The sequence below is a fragment of the Uloborus diversus genome, chromosome 3 (genome assembly GCF_026930045.1).
Source record: "Uloborus diversus isolate 005 chromosome 3, Udiv.v.3.1, whole genome shotgun sequence".
Taxonomy (NCBI): Eukaryota; Metazoa; Arthropoda; class Arachnida; order Araneae; family Uloboridae; genus Uloborus; species Uloborus diversus.
Window position 1 is genome coordinate 78,098,620 of NC_072733.1, and position 24,675 is coordinate 78,123,294.

Sequence of the window (24,675 nt, forward strand, 5' to 3'; positions counted from 1 at the left end):
TATGACGTTTTTTAATGCAGATTTTAATAACCGCTAAGCATTTATTCACACGATTGAAAACCGAATGGGGTTGTTTCCTTCAGTCAAAAGTAATACTTTTAGTCACTAAAATTGATTGAATAAGCAAAAATAAATAGATAAATAATTAAATGACATAACCCAAAAAAATTCTTTCATTTTTCCAACAGTTATTTTTTAATTAATTTTTTTAATATGTCCGATTTTTCAAACAAAGCGTGGTCTTGGTGACGTCACAAATGATGCTCTTTGACGCATCTTTGTACCGCGTTTCCACGTTATGATAATCAAGAAGCCAATTAAAATTGAGCTCTACGCTTGCTATTAACCATATCGTTGCCAATACACGTGAGTAACAGATGCGAATTAATTATTTTGCTCTGTGAATGGCAACACAGAATGGCATTTCATCATTTGTGAGGTCATAGACAAGAAATGTAAACAATGAAAGCGCGCAGATTTTAGCATTTTTTTAAATATTAAACTTAAACAAATTATTTAAAAAATTGTCAGATCCTGTGTTTTTAAGCATGCTCTTTCAGAAAAAAATACTTTTAAAATTTTGGAAACGACCCCATTCATTGTTGACCAACAAGGGAATTAAAAGCAGTGATTTAAAGTTTTTATCTGTTGCCAGTTTCAATTTAATAGCAAAAAAAAAAAAAAAATACTTGACTTTGATTTTAAATATATATAAGACTTTTAAAAGGATTTTCAATTTTCCCTCTTGATTCTGCAGTTGCGACTCAATCGGAGGTTTTTAAAATTTTTAATTTTATCGTTCCTTGTGAATATACGCATTTTATTCCGCAATTTTAACTTTAAGACAATAAAAGTCTTCAGATTTCAAGCGATAAATGTTCGCATTGTATCCTTATCAACTAGAAATCAGTCCGCAGACCTTTTCCACGACACGCGCAGGAGCTCAAATTTCTAAAACATAACATTGAAATATTTGTGACATGGGTTTAAGTTACATCCATAGATCAAATGAAAAACAAATAATGGAATTTTTATTCAAAGTGTATTATACAAAAGAATCAGAGCTCAATTACCAACCAGACAAATTAGGCTGTTGGCCATGGGTCCCCAATTTTTAAGAGCCCCAAAAATACTAAAATTGCTGCAGTTTCTATGTAAGAAAATTAAGGTACTCTCCTGAATTTATCTAGTTTTTCATGTGTACAAGTGTGGGTTGCTTTGAATAAGTGATTTAACACCTGAACACCCCTGAAACTACCACCCCTGATTCTTTATTAATGCTTTTGTTTATAAGGTTTGACTGTAGAGGACCCCCCAAAAATTTTGTTTATTGTCTACATTAGTCGGACCCTGAAAATATTACATACAAAGATCCAATTCGTCACACATCACGCAAAGCGAATATATGCATTGCAAGAACTTACAAGTTGACCGCAATTCGTTGAAGCCTTGTTACTAAACTTACTAGATATTTACTTCACGTAGTGAGTTTTTCTGAATGTAACTAGACTGCCAACTGATTATAGCAGAGCAAACATGCTGGAGGCAGTCCTTGTTTCAGAAGCCTACACTTTGATTTAGAAATGCATAAAATGGAGTTAAAACTGCATAATTTGGGTAAAGCAGCTGAAATTATCTGAAAACTAGAGCTGCTAGAGAAACTTTTAAATTTATTTCTTCGTTTAAACCATTTCTTTAAATTAAAAAAAAGAAGAATACTCCCCTAAAACAACTCCCGTAGCAGACCAAAAAGGTTATTTTGTTTTTACAACCTCAATGATATAAATCAGCAAAAGTGGAAATAAATAATAATGTTTCTTCCCTCAATGATCAGTAAAAGGGGAAATTTAGGGCGAATTCATTCTGATTAGTAGATGCATTAGTTCGCACAACGCTCAGGGGTCGAACGGCGCGATGACACTTCTTCCAGGCCCACTCAAAGAGAAAAATCGCGGTATCAGTTGCGGTTTTTCAACAGTAGCAAATGAGTACATTAGTTAAAAGAGAAGAACGATTGAACATCTGGAACTCTTCAAATCTTCAGATACAAAAGGCTTTAGAATCTCCATGGGGGGTGTGTCTCCCCGACTCCCGCGAGGAAATGGCAACCCTCCGCCAAGCCAGTTCACCGTTGGCGACGAATTTGTTCCTAAATGTCGGCTTTTGTCCCAAAACATGTTCTCGTTAGTAATTTATTTTCTCTGCGGAGCTTACAAACCGGTCTCGAAGTGAAAGTTCTTCTCCATTATCTATATTCTTTGGATGTCCCACTCCGGTAGAAACGATCCTTTCGACCCCTGACGAAAAAGTGGTTCGACCAAGAAGCCGACATTAAGGAACAGGTTGGCGAGACAAGTTTGGGAAAAAGCGTGCTTGAATGATCGAAAAGGCACTAAATCGCCAATGCTGATGTCGCTGCATTTGCAATGCGAATCCGGAGGTGAAGATGTTTTCTCTCTTCTCTCCCCTCTGCGGAAGCGCTGAAAGGGAGGTAATTAAGCCTCATTTGTACGATGGTTCATTGCTAAAGGGTAGTAAAAAAGTCATTGTAGAATCGTCAAGCGTAAGTTATTACGTTAGCGACACGTGGTTTAAAAGAATTGGGGCGAAATTAGAATGGCGCAAAAGTATGAAATGAGTAAAAATTTTGAATCCTTAAAATAAATTAATTTTGCAGGAAAAAAGAAAACATGCATTGTTTTTCACTTCGAATTTTTTTTTTCTTTTTGTCCTTTTTTTAAATCACGATTTGCTTAACACCAGGGCCTGTCATCAGTCGGTGGACCCTGGTATCAGATATTATAAAGAAACCGCTTGTGAACCCCCCTCCCTTTCATTTATTCATTTTTACGCGACATTTTTACCTCTTACATATCCCCCCCCCTCTTAATTCTAAAATGAGAGTACTAGTGGGTTTGTAAGATAACTTTATATCAAAAGTACTAAATAAACGATCAGCAAACTTCAACATATTAATTAATTATCATACTAATTTACATCAGAACTAAACATCCAAAATCTAAATATTTTATTTTAGTTACTGGAAAAACCAAAACATACTTTTTCATTGTGTTCGTATGTTTTTCACTGTGGATTTTTGCAGTCAAAATGTTCTAGACTTTTGATAAACGCTAAACACGTCTGTTATTTGTTCCCAAACGTGCTAAATACCTCTCATGTTGTTGTAAAACACAATTGTTAGAAGATCTTCGAAAAAAAAAATCATCATTTATTGAATTACCTTCTCAAATCAATTTGGCCAGCCTGAAAAATTGAGACGGATGGACATTCTCCATATCCAATTCTAAGTTCCGCAGTACTTCTTAAAGCACGTGAATCAATTATATCACTGATATAGTAGAGATAAGCAATTTGCAATTATTCAAGTACATATGCATTTTCTTAAAATCTGAGCTCCCGTTATGTGTGTGTGTGTGTATCTGTCTGTCGCACTCTAGCGCCAAAATGGATGGACAGCTTTATTTTAAAAAAAAATTAAAAAAAAAAAAAATCGAAAGGGGAGTTGATCGGGAGTGTTTTTAGCTAGGTTGCGTCTTTGGATGACATTAATTAACGAAGATATTAGTTAAAAACCTCTAAAATGTTTTTCGCGATTTTTGCAGTGAGAACATAGTTAAAAATTTTAAAATTTAATACCAAAATAAAGAGAAATTTTTTCCGCCTTCTGATAAAATGTGTTTGGAGCTTCTATCTTTCATAAAATTCGAATTATGACGTTTTTTAAAGCAGATTTTAATAACGGCTAAGCATTTATTCACGTGATTGAAAACCGAATGGGGTTGTTTCCTTCAGTCAAAAGTAGTACTTTTAGTCACTAAAATTGATTGAATAAGCAAAAATAAATAAATAAATAAATAAATAAATAACATAACCCAGAAAATTCTTTCATTTTCCCAACAGTTATTTTTTAGTTAATTTTTTAATATGTCCGATTTTTCAAACAAAACGTGGTCTTGGTGACGTCACAAATGATGCTCTTTGACGCATCTTTGTACCGCGTTTCCACGTTATGATAATCAAGAAGCAAATTAAAATTGAGCTCTACGTTTGCTATTAACCATATCGTTGCCAATACACGTGAGTAAAGATGCGAATTAAATATTTTGCTCTGTGAATGGCAACACAGAATGGCATTTCATCATTTGTGATGTCATAGGCAAGAAATGTAAACAATGAAAGCGCGCAGATTTTAGCATTTTTTTTTAAATATTAAACTTAAACAAATTATTTAAAAAATTATCAGATCCTGTGTTTTTTTTAAGCATGCTCTTTCAGAAAAAAATACTTTTAAAATTTTAGAAACGACCCCATTCATTGTTGGCCAACAAGGAAATTAAAAGCAGTGATTTAAAGTTTTTATCTGTTGCCAGTTTCTATTTAATAGCAAAAAAAAAAAAAAAAAACTTGATTTTGATTTTAAATAATATAAGGCTTTTAAAAGGATTTTCAATTTTCCCTCTTGATTCTGCAGTTGCGACTCAATTGGACGTTTTTAAAATTTTTAATTTTATCGTTCCTTGTGAATATACGCATTTGCGTTTTATTCCGCAATTTTAACTTTAAGACAATAAAAGTCTTCAGATTTCAAGCGATAAATGTTCGCATTGTATCCTTATCAACTAGAAATCAGTCCGCAGACCTTTTCCACGACACATATATAGTGACCTTTATAACTTTTTCCTAAAAATCACCTTTTCGGACAGCGTTTTTATATGAAGAAGGTTTTTCAAAAAAGTACAGAGATAAATACAGAACGTCATGTAACACTTTTAAGAGTTTTTTTTTTTGAACTACTAAAGCTTAACAATATTAGGTTTATTTTGCATTCAATATCACAATGCTTCTTGAGAACACAAAAAGCGTTTCGACAATAAGAAAAATATGCATGTTTGAACACTCAAAGTTATGATTGAAAGCTGTATAGTGATAAGAAATTCTCTTCATGATTTGAGTCGCACTTTTCTTCGTTTGTGGTGTCATTTTCTTGGAATTTTCGAAAACTACAGGAATGCTTAAATTGTCCTTTCTGACCCAGAAATGTTATTTTGTCCTTTTGAGTGCGTTATGAAAAGTGCTTAGTTTTTTTTTTAAATTCTGTTATTTAAGCACTTTTATTATACTTGGCCTGATTGTCTCGGAGAAATCTGAGGCTTGGTTTTGCTTATATCTCTGCTATTAGACCACTTAGAGACTTCGGGATTTCACTAAATGATTTGCTTAATCTTAAGGTACAACTTAGCGCTGAAAAAATAAAATTCTAAAATAAAATAATTATTTCAGTTAAGATGGAAAACCGCAAGTTTCATGTAATTTCCTCATTAAATGTTTAAATATAAAACCCATTGTTACAAATTTTTTTGCCTTTCAACACTAATGTCAAAAGCAATCATAATGAAAATTTTGAATCAAGGCTCCTCTGAAGCAATCATGAAATTAGCAAACATAAATCCTACAGAGGAACAAGGATTAAATTTTAGTGCCTACTGCTTAAGGTTTTAGACACGTACATAGGTTTTTTCCCTTTTAGTGGGGAGCATTTATATTAAAAACGTGAGGGTAAAATTATTCTATTTCTGAAATACATTTACACTAAAAAGAATAAAAGAACAGAATGTTTTTAAAAATACCAAGCACTTTTCATAATGCACTCAAAAGGACAAAATAACTTTTCTAGATCAGAAAGGGCAATTTAAGAATTCTTGTATTTTTTCGAAAATTCTAAGAAAATGACACCACAAACGAAGAAAAGTGCTGTTCTAGTCATTTCAAACCAAACTTTCCCAATAAGAAAAATATGCATGTTTCAACACTCAAAGTTATGATTGAAAGCTAGATAATAATAAATCCTCTTCATGACATGAGCCGCACTTTTCTTCGTTTGTGGTGTCATTTTCAAAAACTACAGGAATTCTTAAATTGTCCTTTGTGACCCAGAAAATTTATTTTGTGCTTTTTGAGTTCATTATGAAAAGTTCTTGGTATTTTAAAAAAAATTCTGTTATTTGTTTGTTTACAAAATAAGTCAGTTTTTGTTCTGCGCACTTGGATCGTAATGGAAACACAATGTTGTCAGCCCCGCCTTATCTTGTAACGGATAAACGAAAAACCCGCTTATGCGAATAAAATCTCCAGGAACCGAATATTTCCCAATGTTTCGCAATGGGGATCCCGCTTAATCGAACAATTTCCCCGGTTAATTGAATAATAGTGATCAGCTTTCGCATATGTTTTAGCTGAGAAGATTTTTGAATACATAAAAAATTAATTAAGAGCAATTACTGAAGCAAAAATTAAAAATTGTATTTTTCGGCAAACAACCGGCGGGGAAAAAACATTCATAATCCATCAAAGCATATCCACTATTCTATTTATTTTCTTTTATCGTTGCCATTACCAACAGACAGTTGATAATTAAATTTAAAAACACAACGAAATATAAACATTGCAGAAGATAAGAAATTGATAGATATTAATTGCGTAAAACACGGTAATTGAAGTTAGAAAGGTGCTCCTAAAATACCTTGAGCAAGGAATTCACTATTATGGACTGTCTCCAAGAAATATTAACTGAAAAAAGGTGTCGAAGCAAAGATTCACTACCCATAGTTGTAAGTGACATATAATTTTCATACGTACTTTTATTTACTTAGCTTATTTAAAACGCTTTTTAATAAAAAACATGTTTCTTCTATTACTTAGATATTGATTTATTATAACGTTTTAAGACAAACGTTGTCAATCAGGAAAAATAAATAAAATTTCCCCGCTGAATCGAATAATATTTCTTGGAACTCGCGGTATTCATTTAAGCGGGGCCGACTACCAGTTTTCCATTCAGTAGGGAAATTCATCACAGACCTCCTACGATCAAGAAAAACCATCGTTCAGCTCAGTAGCGGATTTTAGGGGGGGGGGGCACAGGGGGCACGTGCCCCCCCAAAAGGATTAATTAATTTCACTATTTTATTTACTACTTTTTAACTGACCTTTCCTTTGCACTTTTTTTACGTAGCCAATTAAAAAGAACACAAAACACACACACACAGCATAATTTGAATAAAAGCATTTTTGTTTGCTAAAGAAGTATTACTGGAATCAGAGGCCCAGAATTGCAGAATACATTTAATTTATTGGCTTCAATTTCAAGAGACTGCATTATCGCGATTCGTCCATTAATTCTTCTTTGATGGAATCAATAATTAACATTTCTTTAAATGTGTAAGCGCACCTAAAAGAGTCATTTTGATCTAGGAACCTATTTGCGAAATAATAGATTTCTTTTTCAGCTAATAAAAGATGCAAAATGAAAGAAATCATGTGGTAGTTTCTTAGAAAAACCATGATTTTTAATAGAAACGGCATGTAGTATCAATATGTTATCTCAACTGTATCATGGCTTTAAGAACTAATCAGCAATTGTTTTGAAATTCACACAGAAATAGTTACTGAATTCTTCAGTGAAACTTATATATGTTATGAAGTTATGATTAAATTAATTTTTAAAAACTCAAGAGAGGTATGGGTTTATTTATGACCTTGCCCTCGTGTTATAATCATTATGACAATGCTCCTAGGTAAAGCCGCTCATTGTCTAGCATCTTGGTGACATTATATTGGGTTTAGTATTTAAATGACTTGAAACGTTAAAGATGTATTCCGTCCACATTCAAAGTATATTAGTGCATAATATTCATGTACTTAGAAGTAGATTCATTGACCTAAATCCTAAAATAATAATAATAGTAATAATAATAAATAAATAAATAAATAAATAAATAAATAAATAAATAAACACGCACATTTAAAAATAAAGTCGTCAAAACTTTGTTATGAAACATCGAAGGCGGGGGGGGGGGGATTCAATTTCCCGTGCCCCCTCCAAAAGATTTTTCTGTATCCGCCCCTGGTTCAGCTCGCCTTAAACCTTATTATACTGCCCTGTGCAGGTAAACAGCAGTAGCCAAATAAGCGAGCTTGTACAGTAAAGATAACGCACAATAGATGACAAAAATGCAAAAAAATCAAAAATGAAAAATTTGCAGTTACTGCTTTTTACCTGCACACGGCAGTATAGTATTGCACCATTGATATCCTTAGACCTCATTAACAATTTCACTGCTGATCTCCGGGGGGGGGGGGGGAACTAACCTTACGGACATAGCTTTTTCTTCCGTGCCTCTGGGGGTGATGTGGGTAGTGATTGGTGTTTTCGGAGGAAAGAAAGAGAAGAGAGAACTAATAAGAGAGATGGGGAAGGGGGAAAGCCCGGTAAATGTATCTTTAGAGTTTCCTAAAAAGTATCAACGACTAGGATCATTCAGCAGTTTTCCAAAAATCATTAGTGGGTCCCCTTATTAAGCGTACAAGTTGCTCCGATATTCGATAAAGTTCGATAATTTTCCATGATTAAGTAGGAAGAGAATAAGCTTGATCCATTTCGCCGTATGAAACTATTCAAAATAGTTATACCTGGATGGAAACAATTAAAAACTCAAGTTTAAAACTATTTTCGTCCAGAAATGTACTCGAGAGAACTCGTACTGAAACTTCACTTTGACAAATTCAACAGGTTCTAATAAAAGTGAAAATGTTTTAGATTGTGCAAAAAAAAAAAAAAAAAATAATAATAATAATTTTTACAAAGGTCGGTAACATGATAATGAGTGATAGTCTTTCAATGATGAAAAGTAATGAAAGATGTCTAATTTAAAAAATAGCTTTGATCCCACAAATTCAATTCATTTCTGGTGAAATCATTCAATGTTTTTCGTAATACAATGTTTTTCAGGCTACGTAATGTGTACTACAGAATATATAGAGCTAATATTCTAATGATCAATAGGCAATTTCATTAGTTATTTCCTTTTATATTAAATTTACCTTGACTTCAATCAGTTTGGTATGTATTCTCATTTTCCCAATTGTATTGTTTGCATCAAAAATAAAGATTGCATTAAAAATTTGAGTCAATAAAATTCATAATACACTGAAACACTTTATTACATAAAATAAGAATATTTACATGATTAGTTCATTAGTTTGCTTCCATATCATTACATTTCTAATTGTTGTCAGGTCAACAAATTAAGTACAACACTATATTTCACTAGAAATCTTCTCAGATGCAATGACAAATAAATTGGTTAGAGCAATTTTTTTTGTCATTTTGAACTGAAAAACATTTGAATTGCAACAAGCAACATTTTGAATTCGATTTTGTGAACAATTGTAGGAGAAGATTGAAAACTCAATTCCCAAATTGTATCCTTTCTTCGAAAAAATGTAAACAATAATTAAATAATATACTATTTCCAGTTTAGAACAGTCTCAAATTTCATTCTATGTATTAGACTAACTTATATTGCGTAATATAGAATAACATTGCAACTGTAACGAAAACCCTTTAAAGCGGCCACTCATTTTGAACGGCCGAAATTTTGCGGAACGAAGGGGTGGCTGCTCAGAGAGGTTGCACTGTATAAGGTATATTTGCAGATACTAAGGACCTAGATTTGATTCATATTGTTTGTTCAACGGCTGATAATGTTTACGTGGAATAATTCTTAAGTTAAAGCGTTGCTGCTTGGAAGCTTGGTCAAAGCTTTTTTACTATGTATGCGGAATTTATTGAAAAAGAAACGTCATAATTTGTGAAAATATGCATTGCTACAGTATTTCCTAATAAAGATTTAATTTTAAAACATTGCATTGGGGCAAATAGCAGAATGAGCTACAGGTCAGAATGAGCCGACTAACTAGTAAGATCGCAGAACAAGCAGCTCTGACACAGAACATTGCAATCTATAGTATTCTGAGATGCATAATTACAGTGGCTCCCAAAAGTGTTCGTACACCTACGACTTTCAATGAAATATGACCCTATCCACTGATTAAAATTAATATTTCGGAATAGGTATTTAATTATAAGATATATGATCAATTTTCAACAAAACTACATGAAATTTTTTTTAAAAATTATTTAAACTTAATTTTTAAAAATCAAAAACCAAAAAGTGCCGGAAATTTTATCTGACAAAAGTCTTCGTACACTTTAAAAAATGTCTATATATTATTGAATAATCTAACGTTTCAGCCTGCTTTCCCAGTAAAAATCAGAAAAAGACGAAAAAAGCATGAAAGAAGGCTTAATGCAACTTAAAAATATTCCGAAAACAAAAAAAAAAAAAAAAGTAAAAAATAAATAAAATAATTAAATAAATATCGAAAAATTAAAAATTGGAAAGTAGGGTATTGAGATGGGGAAAAATGTCTATCGGTCTGTCTTTCGGTCTGTCCCCCCCCCCCCGTAATAACTTTTGAATGAATAGTTCGATTCGAACAAACTTTTTTTTTGTTCGAAAGATCTCGGCGAGGACACCTCATTCCCAGATTTCACTTTTCGATTTGAACTATTTTTTGTTCAATTTTGAACAGTTCAAAAAAAAATTAACATTAGCGCCTACGGGGAAATTCAAGGCAATTCCGAACTGTGAGGCGAATTTGCTTCAAACAAACTTCGTAGGAAAAGCTTTTGATTGAAAACTTGTATATAAAATATCTTTTTGATTTGAACAATTTTCCGTTCAATTTTGAACAGTGCAAATCAATAAACATTAGCGCCTTTGGGGAAACTGAAAGTCAATGTAGATTCCGTACTTGAAGATGGATTTACTTCAAACAAATTTTGTTGGAAATAGCTCTTGACGCCAAACTCCAGACTCCGACTCCGAGAATTTAGGGGTACATGACTCCGACTCCTACTCCTGTGGCCGACAGTTAATCGGAATCCGACTCAACGACTTCTACTCTGACTTCGTAGCTTTGGCAAAAATTTATACACGGAGGACAAATGACTGACTCCGATTATTGGATATTTGACTCCGACTACTTTATCCCAAAATGAGATTGACTCCGACTCCGATTCCGCAGCTATGGTTTTAACTGTGAAATAATTATTGTTGATATGACTTGTTTTTATTTTCACGGTAAAGTTGTATTTTAGGTATTCAGTTTTCGGCGAATGAACTCGAAGTCATTTATGTTTCTACATAAAGATATGCGCAGACGATTTTTTTTTTTTTTTTTGACAATGAAAATTATTTCTTTAAGTTGACATTTTATTGTTTTTATTTATTTTGGTAAGTGCATTAATTCATTCAAAAAAATATTTTTGGCAACAGGGGAAAAAGAAACGATTTTTTTTTTTTGATATGATGTATTTATTTTAATGAGCTTATTAATTTCAATTATTTTTTTTCGTTTTGAAAGCTGTTAAAGATTTTTTTTTAATTGAAAAAAGTGTATTAGCAGCTTTGTTTAAAAGGTGCTGCTATTTTATTTGTTCGTTTTTTTTTTTTTTTAGATGAGTAAAGAATATTTTATTCCTAGAAATAGCTTAAAATATTTAAAAAATATGTTTGAAACAATTTGCGATAATAGCTATTTTTGAGAAGTTTTAGAGTTTTTTAGTTTTATACGGAACTTCTTGTTATTAAGTAATTAAGTAACTAGACTGCAAACTGACTATAGCAGAGCAAATATGCTGGAGGCAGTCCTTGTTTCAGAAGCCTACACTTTGATTTAGAAATGCATAAAATGGAGTTAAAACTGCATAATTTGGGTAAAACAGTTGAAATTAACTGAAAACTAGAGCTGCTAGAGAAAAACTAATTTCATATTTTGATTCAGAGCCCCAAACATATCTGAAATCAGTCCTCAAACTCTGGGCACCAAACATACAACATTTTTTTGTGCTGTAAAGTAGATGCTGGGACATTTGGTGTTCCTGTCAAAGGGGTAAAATTAAGCAAACAAAATATTAACTACTTTTAAATTTATTTCTTCGTTTAAACAATTTCTTTAAATAAAAAAAAAAGAAGAATACTCCCCTACAACTACTCCCGTAGCAGACCAAAAAGGTTACTTTGTTTTTACAACCTCAATGATATAAATCAGCGAAAGTGGAAATAAATAATAATGTTTCTTCCCTCAATGATCAGTAAAAGGGGAAATTTAGGGGGAATTTATTCTGATTAGTAGATGCATCAGTTCGGAACTCCGTAATCAACACAACGCTTAAAGTTGCCCCAAAAAGAGTGAAGAAACAAATTTCCCTCATCAACACAACGCTCGGGGTCGAACGGCGCGATGACACTTCTTCCAGGCCCACTCAAAGAGAAAAATCGCGGTATCAGTTTGCGGTTTTACAACAGTAGCAAATGAGTACATTAGTTAAAAGAGAAGAACCATTGAACATCTGGAACTCTTCAAATCTTCAGATACAAAAGGCTTTAGAATCTCCACAGGGGTCGTGTCTCCCCGACTCCCGCGATGAAATGGCAACCCTCCGCCAAGCCAGTTCACCGTTGGCGACGAATTTGTTCCTAAATGTCGGCTTCCCTATTGCTTTACTTGCGATTGCTTATTTTGTCAGTAAATTGTGAACTGTATTTTTTCTAGTTAAGCTCGCGGGTAATCCGCTCCGCGGATAATCCACTCGCAGATAATCGGGAGTTGACTGTACTGCAGTTAACTCCCGATTTACAGTCAACTCCCGATTATCCGAGGAATAGGGCAGCATGGTAACCGCGGATAAGCGAATTTCGCGAATAATCAGCAAAATAGGTTTAAAAAAATCGATACTAGTGCATGCAATAGCTTTCAGAAATCAGTTACACTACCATACATTTTATCGAAAACCGATAACAGTGTATGTAAAAGCTAAACAAGGATTGTTCACTTTTGCAAACGAATTAGATACATAAGTGAGCATATCGAGCAAACATACTAACTTAATTAGAACTAGCTAGGTTACACCAAAAATGTGTAGTAGAAGTGAGTGGATTTTTTTCGAACCAAATTAATCCGGTCACTCGTTTACGTTCGAAAGTAAGGTAGATCTAAAAATCAGGTTTTAACAACTGAGGTTTTGAACCTTGGAAGGTTGGATGTCATTGGAAAGGAGGGGGAAGAAAGAAATATGGATGCCTTAAAAAAGATTTTTCACTTGTTGGGTTAAAATGGATGCATTTATCAACATTCAGTTAATCACTGCCGATTTTTTTTCTTTATTTTGAAAGTGAGAATCCGAGGATAATTGAGAGCTTACAATAATATGTGCAGGGTTCACATAAAATAACGTGAGATGTTCAAAGTTTTCTCCACCTTTTAGCACAAAGACTTTGGCTCTACCTTGCTTGATCCGCACAGCTGAGATTGAAGGTCACTGATTGTCTACAGAGAGACGTTTTTCGCCGGGGAAGGTCTCGCAGAGCTTAAACCTTACCTGATGCGTGACCTTGACTGTGGTACATGATTACGCCTGCATTTCTTTGGTGAATTAATTCCACCGTATAAAATATCGGGCGAAATTTTACAAAATTTGATGTACAAGCATAGTACAGTATGCGTTTTCGATGTTTAAAGAAAAAATACAAATTGAAAAATCGCTACTAGGGGTTAAGCGCTTTAAATGTAGTATGTGAGATAAATGACTGCCAAATTGTTATGAAAAAATTGTAAAATAATTTTCTTATGTGCACTAAACAATGTTTATTGTTACTTATAAATATGATGCAATATGCCCACCATTCTGATTGAGAAAGTTGACTTCAGCATTTATTTTAAACTATTACACTTGAAAAAAGACAAAGTCGTTAAAAACATTGAAAGAGTGCATCCAGTTCGTTTAAGAGACTCTGTATTAGTTTTTCTAACATTTCCGTTTTGAATTTCAGCTGGATCGCATCAACACAATTTGAGCCTACTGATGCCAGGAGAGTTTTTCCATGCTTTGATGAACCTGCGTTGAAAGCTACTTTCGAACTGCACCTTATTCGAGACAAGCATGCAAAAGCTCTTGCAAATACTCCAGAACAAAGGAAGCTGGTTTTGTAAGGACATATTTTTAAAGCGTTTTGTATACTATTTAAATCAGTGATAGCTTTAAACTCAATGTTTTGCAGTTGCAGTTATTTGTTATATGACAAATATCATTTCAGAGATGATGAATGGGAATGTGTGACGTTTGAAATAACACCTAGGATGTCTACCTATATTCTAGCATTTGTTGTTGGAGACATTATATCATACAACAAACCAGAAAATGGCGTAAGTTCAATCTCATCAAAAACAACCCTGTTGTAAAAATTTTCCCGCCAAGAAAACCTTTAACTTTTCCGCACAAAAAGAAGGCCTTCATCTTAAACCTTAAAAACCCTCAGTCTTAAAAAGTTATGATATCTAGTTTGCCCGCCAAGTATCTGCCAAACTATCATCCTCCTTGTTGTCCTCTTTCATCACATCTACTTCCGTTAGAACCTCCTCCCACCTTCAACTCTTCAGAAATATGGATAGATCCTTTAAATTGTTTATCCTGTTTGGCGAGAAGCTTTTTGCTCACCAAGCAACCACTTCACTTTGAAAAGCGTTTCACCCAACAGGATAAACAATTTAAAGGATCTATCCATATTTTTGAAGAGTTGAAGGTAGGAGGAGATTCTAACGGAAGTAGATGTGATGAAAGAGGAGAACAAGGAGGTTGATAATTTGGCAGATACTTGGCGGGCAAACTCTATGTCATAACATTTAAGGCTGAGGGTTTAGGATGAAGGCCTTCTTTTTGTGCGGAAAAGTTAAAGGTTTTCTTGGCAGGGACATTTTTACAACAGGGTTGTTTTTGATGAGATATCAAATCTTTTTGCATTGATATTATTACTTTGTCTGTATTTCTAGAATTGAGAACTTCAAGTCAGAAAATGCTTAATTGAAACAACCCTGTTTTGTGTTTTTAAGAAACAATAATGGCAAGCCTAATTTTTTAAATTATTTTCTGACCATTTAGATTCTATGTTCGTTTTGCTAGAATTGGGCTGCTTAAATTTTATTGCAATCCTTGTATCCTCTCTGTTGCATAGAAGACTTCTTGGATAATAAAATACTATAATCAGTAAATAATCAGCAAATTACAGCCCAACAGCCAGGGCTATAGCAGAAATACATGAAATACACCACCAACTCACCACCATATAGAATTAGCGCAGACCAGACGAGTGACCGAAGCACCGATGTTGAACCGAATCATTGCTTCGGTCACTCGTCTGGTCTGCGCTAGTTCTATATTAGCTACCAGTTTGTTTGACACTCTTGACTTCCTTAAGAGGTTTTCCATCTCCAGCTCAGTCACTTTCCTATGCCGCGCTGATGAGTGCTAATAAGCACGAAACTGTAGTCCTCGGCTGGAAATGACTGAGTTGGTGATGTATTTCATGTAATAAAATACTATACTTTAAATTATATTGTTTTCGAGTATTTTACAACTTCGCAATAAATTCTATTAGTTTCTTTATTTGACGGATTATTCAACATTTTCATGAAGGTTTTTTTTTAAAATGTTTTACAGCTATTTTAATCTAGCTTTTCACTTTTTATTTTATGACTTTTTTTTTTTAAATCGTATTCATGTTTTTAGAAAAAACATCGTATTTGCGTTTTAAGTTTTTTACGTTTTATGGGATAATTTTAATTGTTTGAAGATCTATCTTTCTTTTGATGGAGGTCATTGTCTTGTTAAATGCCTAGTTTTGTTTAAAAGTTCATTAGAAAGACGAAATAACGCATTTTGTTACCAAGCAAAAAAAAAAAAAAAAAAAAATAAGCCATTAAATATTTTAAATTTGAAAGCGTCAGAAGAGCTATACAACTGTACTCGACGTCAAATGGCGGATATCCCAAATTTGCCACAGCGACTGCGCGATGCAGGCGGAATTAGCTCTTTAAAAGTCTTGATTAAATTAATTGCAACATTTTTGTCTGTTAACAAGTTACTGCAAAACACGGATATCCACACACATATTTCATATATTTTCAATTCAAAATGTGTTATGTTTGTGAAAAATTCATTAATTTAGAAAATAAGCAAACCAATAAAAAAGGGCTATTTTTCGCTTTCAATTATAAAGATGTATCGTATTCATATGCGTATAGTTTCATTTAATATGTTACGCAAAATATTCTAATGGTTTAACCCCAGTTTCGCACCGACATTTAAAATCCCCCCCCCCCTAAATATATCAAAACTGAAAAACTGGGGGAAGGAAATTTCGTATCTGCAAAACTTGGGGGGGGGGGGACAGCATTCTAATCTCATTCATTATTTTGTTTTTCTGCTTAAATATAACCAAACAACACGGAATCTTAAAACAAAAAGCCCAATGAGCTTACAAACAACATGGAATCTTAAAACAGAAAGCCCAATGAGCTAAGTCCGCGCGCATGCGCAGTCGCTGTGGCAAATTTGAGATATCCGCGATTTAAAGTCTAGTTGCAATTGTTGGATCTGTTTTAGTCTTGATTGAATTTCATTTCCTAAGACAACTTTGAACAACTGTTAGATCTGTTCTAACCTTGCAATTGCAGTCAAAGATTTACAAACCCTGTGAGCTGAGAGTAAGTACATAAGAATTTAAGGAAAATTAGTGATCTTCAAACTTTAATTACTAAAGCCCATGATGTCTCTGGGGGTTGAATTTCCGTATATGTACTCAATGCCCCCCCCCTCAAGAATATGTATACCAAAAATCATTACCATAACCCCCCGGGAGGGCTGTGACAGAACCCCGGGAAGGTACAATTTGGGGGGTAAATACGTGGGGAAGGGGAGGGGGTCAAATGGCACAAAAGGCGCATCAGTAGGGCACAAGAAATGCGTGTGCGAAATTTCAGTTTGATTCGTCTTTTCGTCTGGGCTGTATCCCTGTCAAAGAAAGCGAAAACTTTTTTGAACAGCGATTTTCTAACTTGAATTCCTCCTCCCCCTGATTGTCCTGTTGATTGTATTTTGTCGTCAGGGGCCACTAGAGATTGAGCATACCAAAAATAAACTCCGGGGGTCTTCATGGGGCTGAGATACAGAGGCGTGAAAAACCCAGAAAACCCCAACTTGTTCTGTCGTGTAAACTGTTCCTTAGTCGCTTTTTTCTTTCGTCTTTCTTGGCGGTAGATTTGCTTTTGTTGGCTGCTGACGTTTGGTTCTCTTGGCGGCCGGGACGCTCCTGCGTCCCGTAATAATGTAATCATCAAAAACAACCCTGTTGTAAAAATTTCCCCGCCAAGAAAACCTTTAACTTTTTCGCACAAAAAAGAGAACCTGCATCCTAAACCCAAAAACCCTCAGCCATAAAAAGTTATGATATCTAGTTTGCCCGCCAAGTATATGCCAAACTATCATCCTCCCTCTTCTCCTTTTTCATCACAGCTACTTCCATTAGAACCTCCTCCCACCTTCAACTCCACAGAAATATGGATAGATCTTTTAAATTGTTTATCCTGTTTGGCGGGAAGCTTTTTGCTCACCAAGCAACCACTTCACTTTGAAAAGCTTCTCGCCAAACAAGATAAACAATTTAAAAGATCTATCCATATTTCTGAGGAGTTGAAGGTGGGAGGAGGTTCTAATGGAAGTAGCTGTGATGAAAAGGAGAAGAGGGAGGATGATAATTTGGCATATACTTGGCGGGCAAACTAGGTATCATAACTTTTTATGGCTGAGGGTTTTTGGATTTAGGATGCAGGTTTTCTTTTTTGTGCGGAAAAGTTAAAGGTTTTCTTGGCGGGGAAATTTTTACAACAGGGTTGTTTTTGATGAGATATCACAACTTTTTGCATTGATAGTATTACTTTCTCTGTATTTTTAGAATTGAAAATTTGAAGTCAGAAAATTTTCAATTGAAACAACGCTGTTTTGTGTTTTTAAGGAACAATAATGGCTAGCCTAATTTTACGTCAAGTTATTTTCTGACTATTACGATTCTATGTTCATTTTGCGAGAATTGGGCGGTTTAAATTTTATTGCAATCGTTGTATCCTCTCTGTTGCAAAGAAAACTTCTTGGATAATAAAATACTGTATTTTAAATTGTATTGTTTTCGAGTATTTTACAACTTCGCAATAAATTCTATTACAGTTTCTTTATTTGACAGATTATTCAACATTTTCATGAAGGTTTCTTTAAATGTTTTACAGCTTGAGGGCTATTTTAATCTAGCTTTTCACTTTTTTTTTAATTTTATTTTTCTTACATCGTAGATTATTTTACGTTTTATGGGATAATTTGATTTGTTTGGTGATTTATTTTTCTCTTGATAGAAGTCTTTGTCTTGTTTAATACCTAGTTTTGTTTAAAAGTTCATTTAAAAACGAAATAACGCATGTTATCACCAAGCAAAAAAAAAAAAAAAAAAACTAAGCCATTAAATATTTTAAATTTGAATGTGTCAGAAGATCTGTACAACTTTACTCGATGTCAAATCGCGGATATTCCAAATTTGCCATAGCGAATGGAATGCGCATGTTGCGCGCGGACTAAGCTCATTAATAGTCTTGCTTCAATTAATTGCAAAAAAATTTTCAGCTAACAAATTACTGAAAAGCACGGATATCCACACACGTATTTCATATATTTTCAATTCATTATGTGTTGTTTGTGAAAAATCCATTAATTTAGAAAATAAGCAAACCAATAAAAAAGTGCTATTTTTCGCTTTCAATTAAAAAGTTATATTTGCCGTATTCTTATGCGTACAGTTTCATATAATTTGTCACGTAAAATGTTGTAATGGTTTAACCCCAGTTTCGCGCCGACATTTAAAATTTCTTCCCTCCATAAATATATCAAAACTGAAAAACAGGGGGAAGGAAATTTCGTATCGCCAAATCTTTAGGGGGGGGGAGGACAGCATTCTAATCTCATTCATTAATTTGTTTCTCGGCTAAAGTATAAAAAAATAACGTAGCTCATTGGGCTTCCTGTTTAAAGATTCTAAGTCTGCGCGCATGCGCAGTCGCTGTGGCAAATTTGTGATATCCGCGACTTAACGTCTAGTTGCAACTGTTGGATATGTTTTATTAGTCTTGATTGAATTTCATTTCCAAAGACAACTTTTGAATAATTGTTAGATCTTAGATCTGTTCTAGCATTGCAATTGCTGTCATAGATTAACAAACCCTATAAGCTGAGAGTAAGTACACATGAATTTAGGGCAAATTAGTGATTTTCAAACTTCAATTACTCCGGCCCATGATGTCCCTGGGGGTTGAATTTTTGTATATGTACTCAATGATCCCCCAAGAATATGTATACAAAAAATCATTACCGTAGCCCCCCGGAGGGCTGTGATAGAACCCCGGGAAGGTACAATTTGGGGGGTAAAAACGAGGGGGGAAGGGGAGGGGGGTCTAATGGCACAAAAGGCACATCAGTAGGGCACAAGGAATGTGTGTGCGAAATTTCAGCTTGATTCCTTTTTTCGTCTGGGCTGTAGCCCTGTCAAAGAAAGCGAAAACTTTTTTGAACAGCGATTTTATAACTTTAATACCTCCTTCTCCTGATGGTCCTGGGGATTGTATTTTGGTTTACGGCGTCAGAGACCACTAGAGATTGAGTGTACCAAAAATCAACTCCGGGGGTCTTCATGGGGCTGAGATACAGAGGGGTGAAAACCCCCAAAAAAAACCCAATTTGTTCTGTCGTGTATAACAGTATGAATTTCCCTCGTACCGTTTGCCTGTTCATCCCGTTATTCAAGCAATCTCGGATGAACAAAATTTGTCTCTTATATTGTTTATAAATAAACAATCATTCCATCAAATTTCATATAAAAATTCTATCATTCGTCTTGGATTTAACTTCAATGTATTTTTCAACTAATTATTTTACTCTTAAACATTTTGATTTGTTTATGAAACTACATTTATTTCAAGCAACGCTCCTCCAGGTTTTGAGACATGTCCTCCATATCCTCTATGAAGCATGTCCTCTAATCTATGCTTATGCTCCTCTATGCTCAGAGTAATTTATTCAGACTTTACAGTAAACCCTCATTAATCCAAACCCTATGAAACCGAACTTCGCTCAATCCAGTCAGTCATTTATAGATGTACAAATTGTATAATATCGTTGGTATAAATAAAAGGCGGAATAGAGCCATAATGTATTTTTTAAGCTTGTAAAATAATATATGTACATACTATAGTTAAATTTTCTCTTATGCATTTTTAGCCTTCATTCTCTTGAGTTAAAAGTACAATTTTCATTGTATACAGTAGTTTGTTTGTGTACCTCCGCTCAATTTATAAACTATTTTGCTTAATCTGTACTTTAATTAATTTGGACGACCTGCATCCTTCTATTAGTCTGGATTAATCTGGTTCTACCGTATTAATAGTTGATAAGCTAAGTGCATTATTCTATCTTTTACTTAGCAATTTTTGTAATAACTTTTCCTGATAAAACCAACGAGATTATTTAATAACAAGGAAGATTTATGCTAGGAATATTGCTTATAAATCGCTTAAATACCAAAAAAAAAAGTAAATAAATAAATAAATGAAAAAATATTAATAATGTTAAAAAAATTTTTGAGGCAATATTAAAGCTCGCTTTTTCAGAAAGTCAACACCAAATAAAGCATATTCTATAGCCAACTCGTTTAACAGTTTTAATGCATAATCTTTCCTCACAACGTTAAAGTAGTGGTATCTAAAATGAGAGTCATGATACAGTTAGCTTTAAAAGAAAGTTAATTATCCCTTTAAGTAGAAAAACATTCTACTGTCATTCTAAATAAAGTCTTAACTTGTAATGATGAAATGAAAATTTACACAGGAACAGTCGATTAAATATAAAATGCGTCTCATCATGGATGTACATATGAGGCAGTGAGAAGCAAAGGGATGTAAGTGGACATTTTCAAGCTTTGAGTAAAACGCGTTTAAAGATAACATCCTAGGTAGATTTTCATTGAATTTTTTTTCTAAATCATGCTGTATAACAGCAACTACCCTAGTACCATATCCTGCCCCAAGACAGAGGAGAGGTTCACCTACCATAAGTACTGGTTATCTTAAAATTTTTAATTTTGCCACTTTCATCCCTTCGCTTCTCACTGCCTCATATGTCGCCATATGGAGTACAGTTGGTTATATAAAATTCTTGGTTTTTTAAGCATCAAAAATTTGTTTTTCAACTCTTGCGATATTGTTATCTAAATATGTCTCTTTTGAAATCTTGAGTTGCATTGCGTTGAAGTTGTACTGAGTTGCATTGTATTGAATCATTTGTATGAAGCCTGTTTAATAGTTAATAGATAAGGTTGATTCCTAGAAAAAAAAATAATACAAATAAAGAAGATCTAGATGATGTAAATTGATGATGGTTTCATACCTGTTTGTTACGCCCAAATAACACAAAATGAAGTTTTAGAAACCAGTCTGTAGTTCCATCAATACACAGAGCAAGGCAGTACCCCTGACAGCCGAAATCGCTAATAAATTGCTGACAATTAACTATGAGTATTATGCTTAAAAACACAAAATTTTCAATATTTTCTAGGTTCAGATATGGAGTCGGACGGATATGATTCAATATGGCGAGCATGCACATAATGTAAGCCCAGAGCTTTTAACATTTTACAACGGATACTTCGAAGTACCTTACTCCCTGAATAAAACAGGTAATACATATGCTAAATGTTGTCTTAATTTACAACAAACTTTGGGATAAACGACAATATTTAAATATTATCCGCTTTGGCAGATAGATGTTTCGTTCTTTTACGCAATTTTCTCTTTAATCCATTCACCTTTTACGTCAAGAATACCGCCTTCAGCGGCTGCTTAAATAACTTTTGCCGCGTTATAATATTGTTTCAATCAATATTTATATCTCTGTTCACCAATTTATTTCTACTTTGTTTCTCTATCTCTGTATCTCTCTATTTTTCTCTATATTTACAAACGTGGAAAACTTCACTTTGTCTCAGGCATAGGACCAAGTAAAAAAAAAAAAAAAAAGTTTTTCGAATGAAATATTTTTCTTTTGATTATAAAAAATAGTTTTCCTTACATATGAATAAGTAAACGAATGAAAGAATAATTAATGAAATAATAAGAAAATAAATAAACAAATTAATATATGAGGGAAAAATGAGTTAATAAAAAAACGGACGAATAAGAAAATAAGTAAATAAATAAATAAATAAGTGAATTCATAAATAAAAGAATCTAAATGAATGAATTTTGGTCCTCCGTGGCTCTTCGGTTTTTGTGTGAGAGGTCGGGTTTGATTCCCCCACCGGTGTCCTGGGTATTATTTCCTCTCTATGTGCTGTGAATCTTTCTTACGTTGTCTTATCCTTATTTGAAAAAAATATGACCAACCTCTCTAGGCAATGTAGCTAATCTTCCCATAGTGTTTATTCACTACGAATACGAAAATAACAACAAATGAATGAATTAGTTACTTAATACGAAAGTAATTTAATAAACGAATGAATAAGTGAATGAAATGAACTATTCCCTTTTTGCCCGCGTGCAACATGACAAATTGTATTTAACATTTAAAATCGAAACATGTCTAATATTAACTAAATAAAGACTGTACTGGATACCAGTAAATCTTAATTAATGTTAAAATATTAATTATAAAAGCTTTATAATTTTATAACAGCAAAACTTGTTTTTTATGAACCACAAAAGATTGCAATTTGTGTATCAAATTTTGAAATCGACTTGCATTATTATATACTACCTATTTATTTTTTTCACTGGAATAAATTGATGTTTATTAACATAGATGTATTTCGCTATTTTACTTTGCCTCATTACTTCACTTACCCAATATTTCCCTGCATAAAGGCTACCCTTGAATAATAAATAATAAATGATTATAAAATGCATAATTATTATTCTTTAGACTTTTTCCGGAATTATATTCCCCTACTCCATTTTTAACTTGACGAAACCATCAATGGGGGGGGGGGGGGATTTTTTCCCGCCAGTTTAGCTCCCAGCTCTTAACTTTAGCTAAAAATTTACTATTTTTACGAAAATACATCGAAACTATACTCCAATTAATTTGAATCTTTAGATATTTTCAGAACTCTTGATTTCAGAACTCTTTTAGAGTTATTTCATAACGATAGCTTCTGATAAGTAGGCAAGTAAAATGTTGAACCATAAATATAATTTTGTGTATTACTACAGTAATGCGAAAACTTTTGATACACAGAAAACACAATAGCTCTGTTTCATACTATTTTTCGCTTTTAAACAACATGCAAATTAATGTTTCGTTCAATAGCATCATATAATTAATTTATAAAATTGGCTTTTGTCTTGACATTTTGCAAATAATAAGAAATATCTTTGTTTACGCGAAGGAACTTGAATGACATTTCATTGAAATTGTGTTGACAGCTTTACAATAGAGAGACTCATTTATTTTGCTCATTGAAGACAACGGTTCAAGAAACTCATTTTAAAAGCTTCGAACATTCTGTCTTGACCCTCCATTCAAAAATCGAGAATTTGACTTCACAATATATTTTTAAGTAATGGTCGCACCAGAGATTACTAGTAATGTCTCCATCAAAAATAATTGTTTGGAAGGTCATTTTTTGGATATTCTATTATGCGTAGACTTGGGTTTGCTCTTTTTCTTCTTAGGCCACGTAGAGCAATAATGCCAAACCCCAATTTTTCTATGTAGGGTAGTAAAAATTCTCTAGATCGTGATCGTGATTTTATCGTCACCAGAAAGCCTAACTGACGATAAAGCGTTGTCAACACGCAGTTTGATATCAACAGCAAAAAGTATAGAAACTGCAATTACAAAAAAGTCTTGTCGAAATAGCATAATCTTATTTTACAGTAAATTTTGTTTCTTCATGATTCACTGTAGTTTACTAATTCAAAAAAGTTGTTAATTCTTCCAGAAAGCCTCATTTATGTAGATGACGAATTCAAAACGAAAAATATCGTTGTGTACCGTCATTTTTTTCTGTGATATGATAACTCTGGAGAAGTAAACCGTACTCTACTAAGGCCGCGGTTGGAATTAAGAAACCAAAATGTCGGGTAAAGACTATGATCTAGTGCAGCATAAACTGTACATATGTGCGCGAATTGTGCGCAGGAGTGACAGAAAAATAGAATCAAAGACTAATCAGTGCCTTGAATGTGACAATTGATTTTTTGCTCTTTCCAATGAAGAAAATATGGAATTTTCGATAATGCTTTTGAATTTATCGAATGGGGTTAATGTGTTTTTATAGTGAAAAAAATGATTTTCTCAGTTTTTTTTTAAAGTTTGATGTTCTTTTTTGGCATTTTTTCAAAATTGGCCTTATTAGAGACTCCTGTTCGCAACAATACAAATTCGCCATTTTTTAGTTAATCTGGTGAAGAATACAATTTAAACAGAGTTTTCACGTGGAAAGATTTTTTTACTTATCTTTTGTGAGTCATTTGATGAATGTTCAAAAATGTCAAGTGATCCAAAATGTGAAAAAATTTTTCACTCACATATTTGTATTTCTTTGAAATTCGGCTCATTGATTGTACCTTTCAAGGTAGTCAAAAGTCTAAATTTTTAGATTTTAATCTCTTTTATTTTTTTTATTTATGAGACTTTGATTTTTGGAAAAACCCTCTTTTTTTCATGGATGCTTGAACATAAAATGGACGATAATTCAGCACCAAATATAGATAGAATGATTTGGTAAAAAGAATTTTAAAGTACTTTGTTTAATATGGTATTCAACATGATTAATTTTTTATAAAATTTCATTTTTAAAAATTTTAATTTAAATTCAAAAT

At 33.2% G+C, this 24,675-nt stretch overlaps 1 protein-coding gene across 1 annotated transcript in view; it reads left to right on the plus strand.

Annotated features, from left to right (window-relative positions):
• LOC129218812 (thyrotropin-releasing hormone-degrading ectoenzyme-like) overlaps window positions 1-24,675 on the plus strand; it is a 126,299-nt gene that overhangs the window by 31,187 nt on the left and 70,437 nt on the right. The window contains exons 3-6 of the mRNA XM_054853134.1: window positions 13,758-13,913; window positions 14,022-14,134; window positions 21,165-21,169; window positions 21,410-21,530. Of these exons, the coding sequence (XP_054709109.1) occupies window positions 13,758-13,913; window positions 14,022-14,134; window positions 21,165-21,169; window positions 21,410-21,530 (395 nt within the window). The remainder of the gene's footprint in view (window positions 1-13,757; window positions 13,914-14,021; window positions 14,135-21,164; window positions 21,170-21,409; window positions 21,531-24,675) is intronic.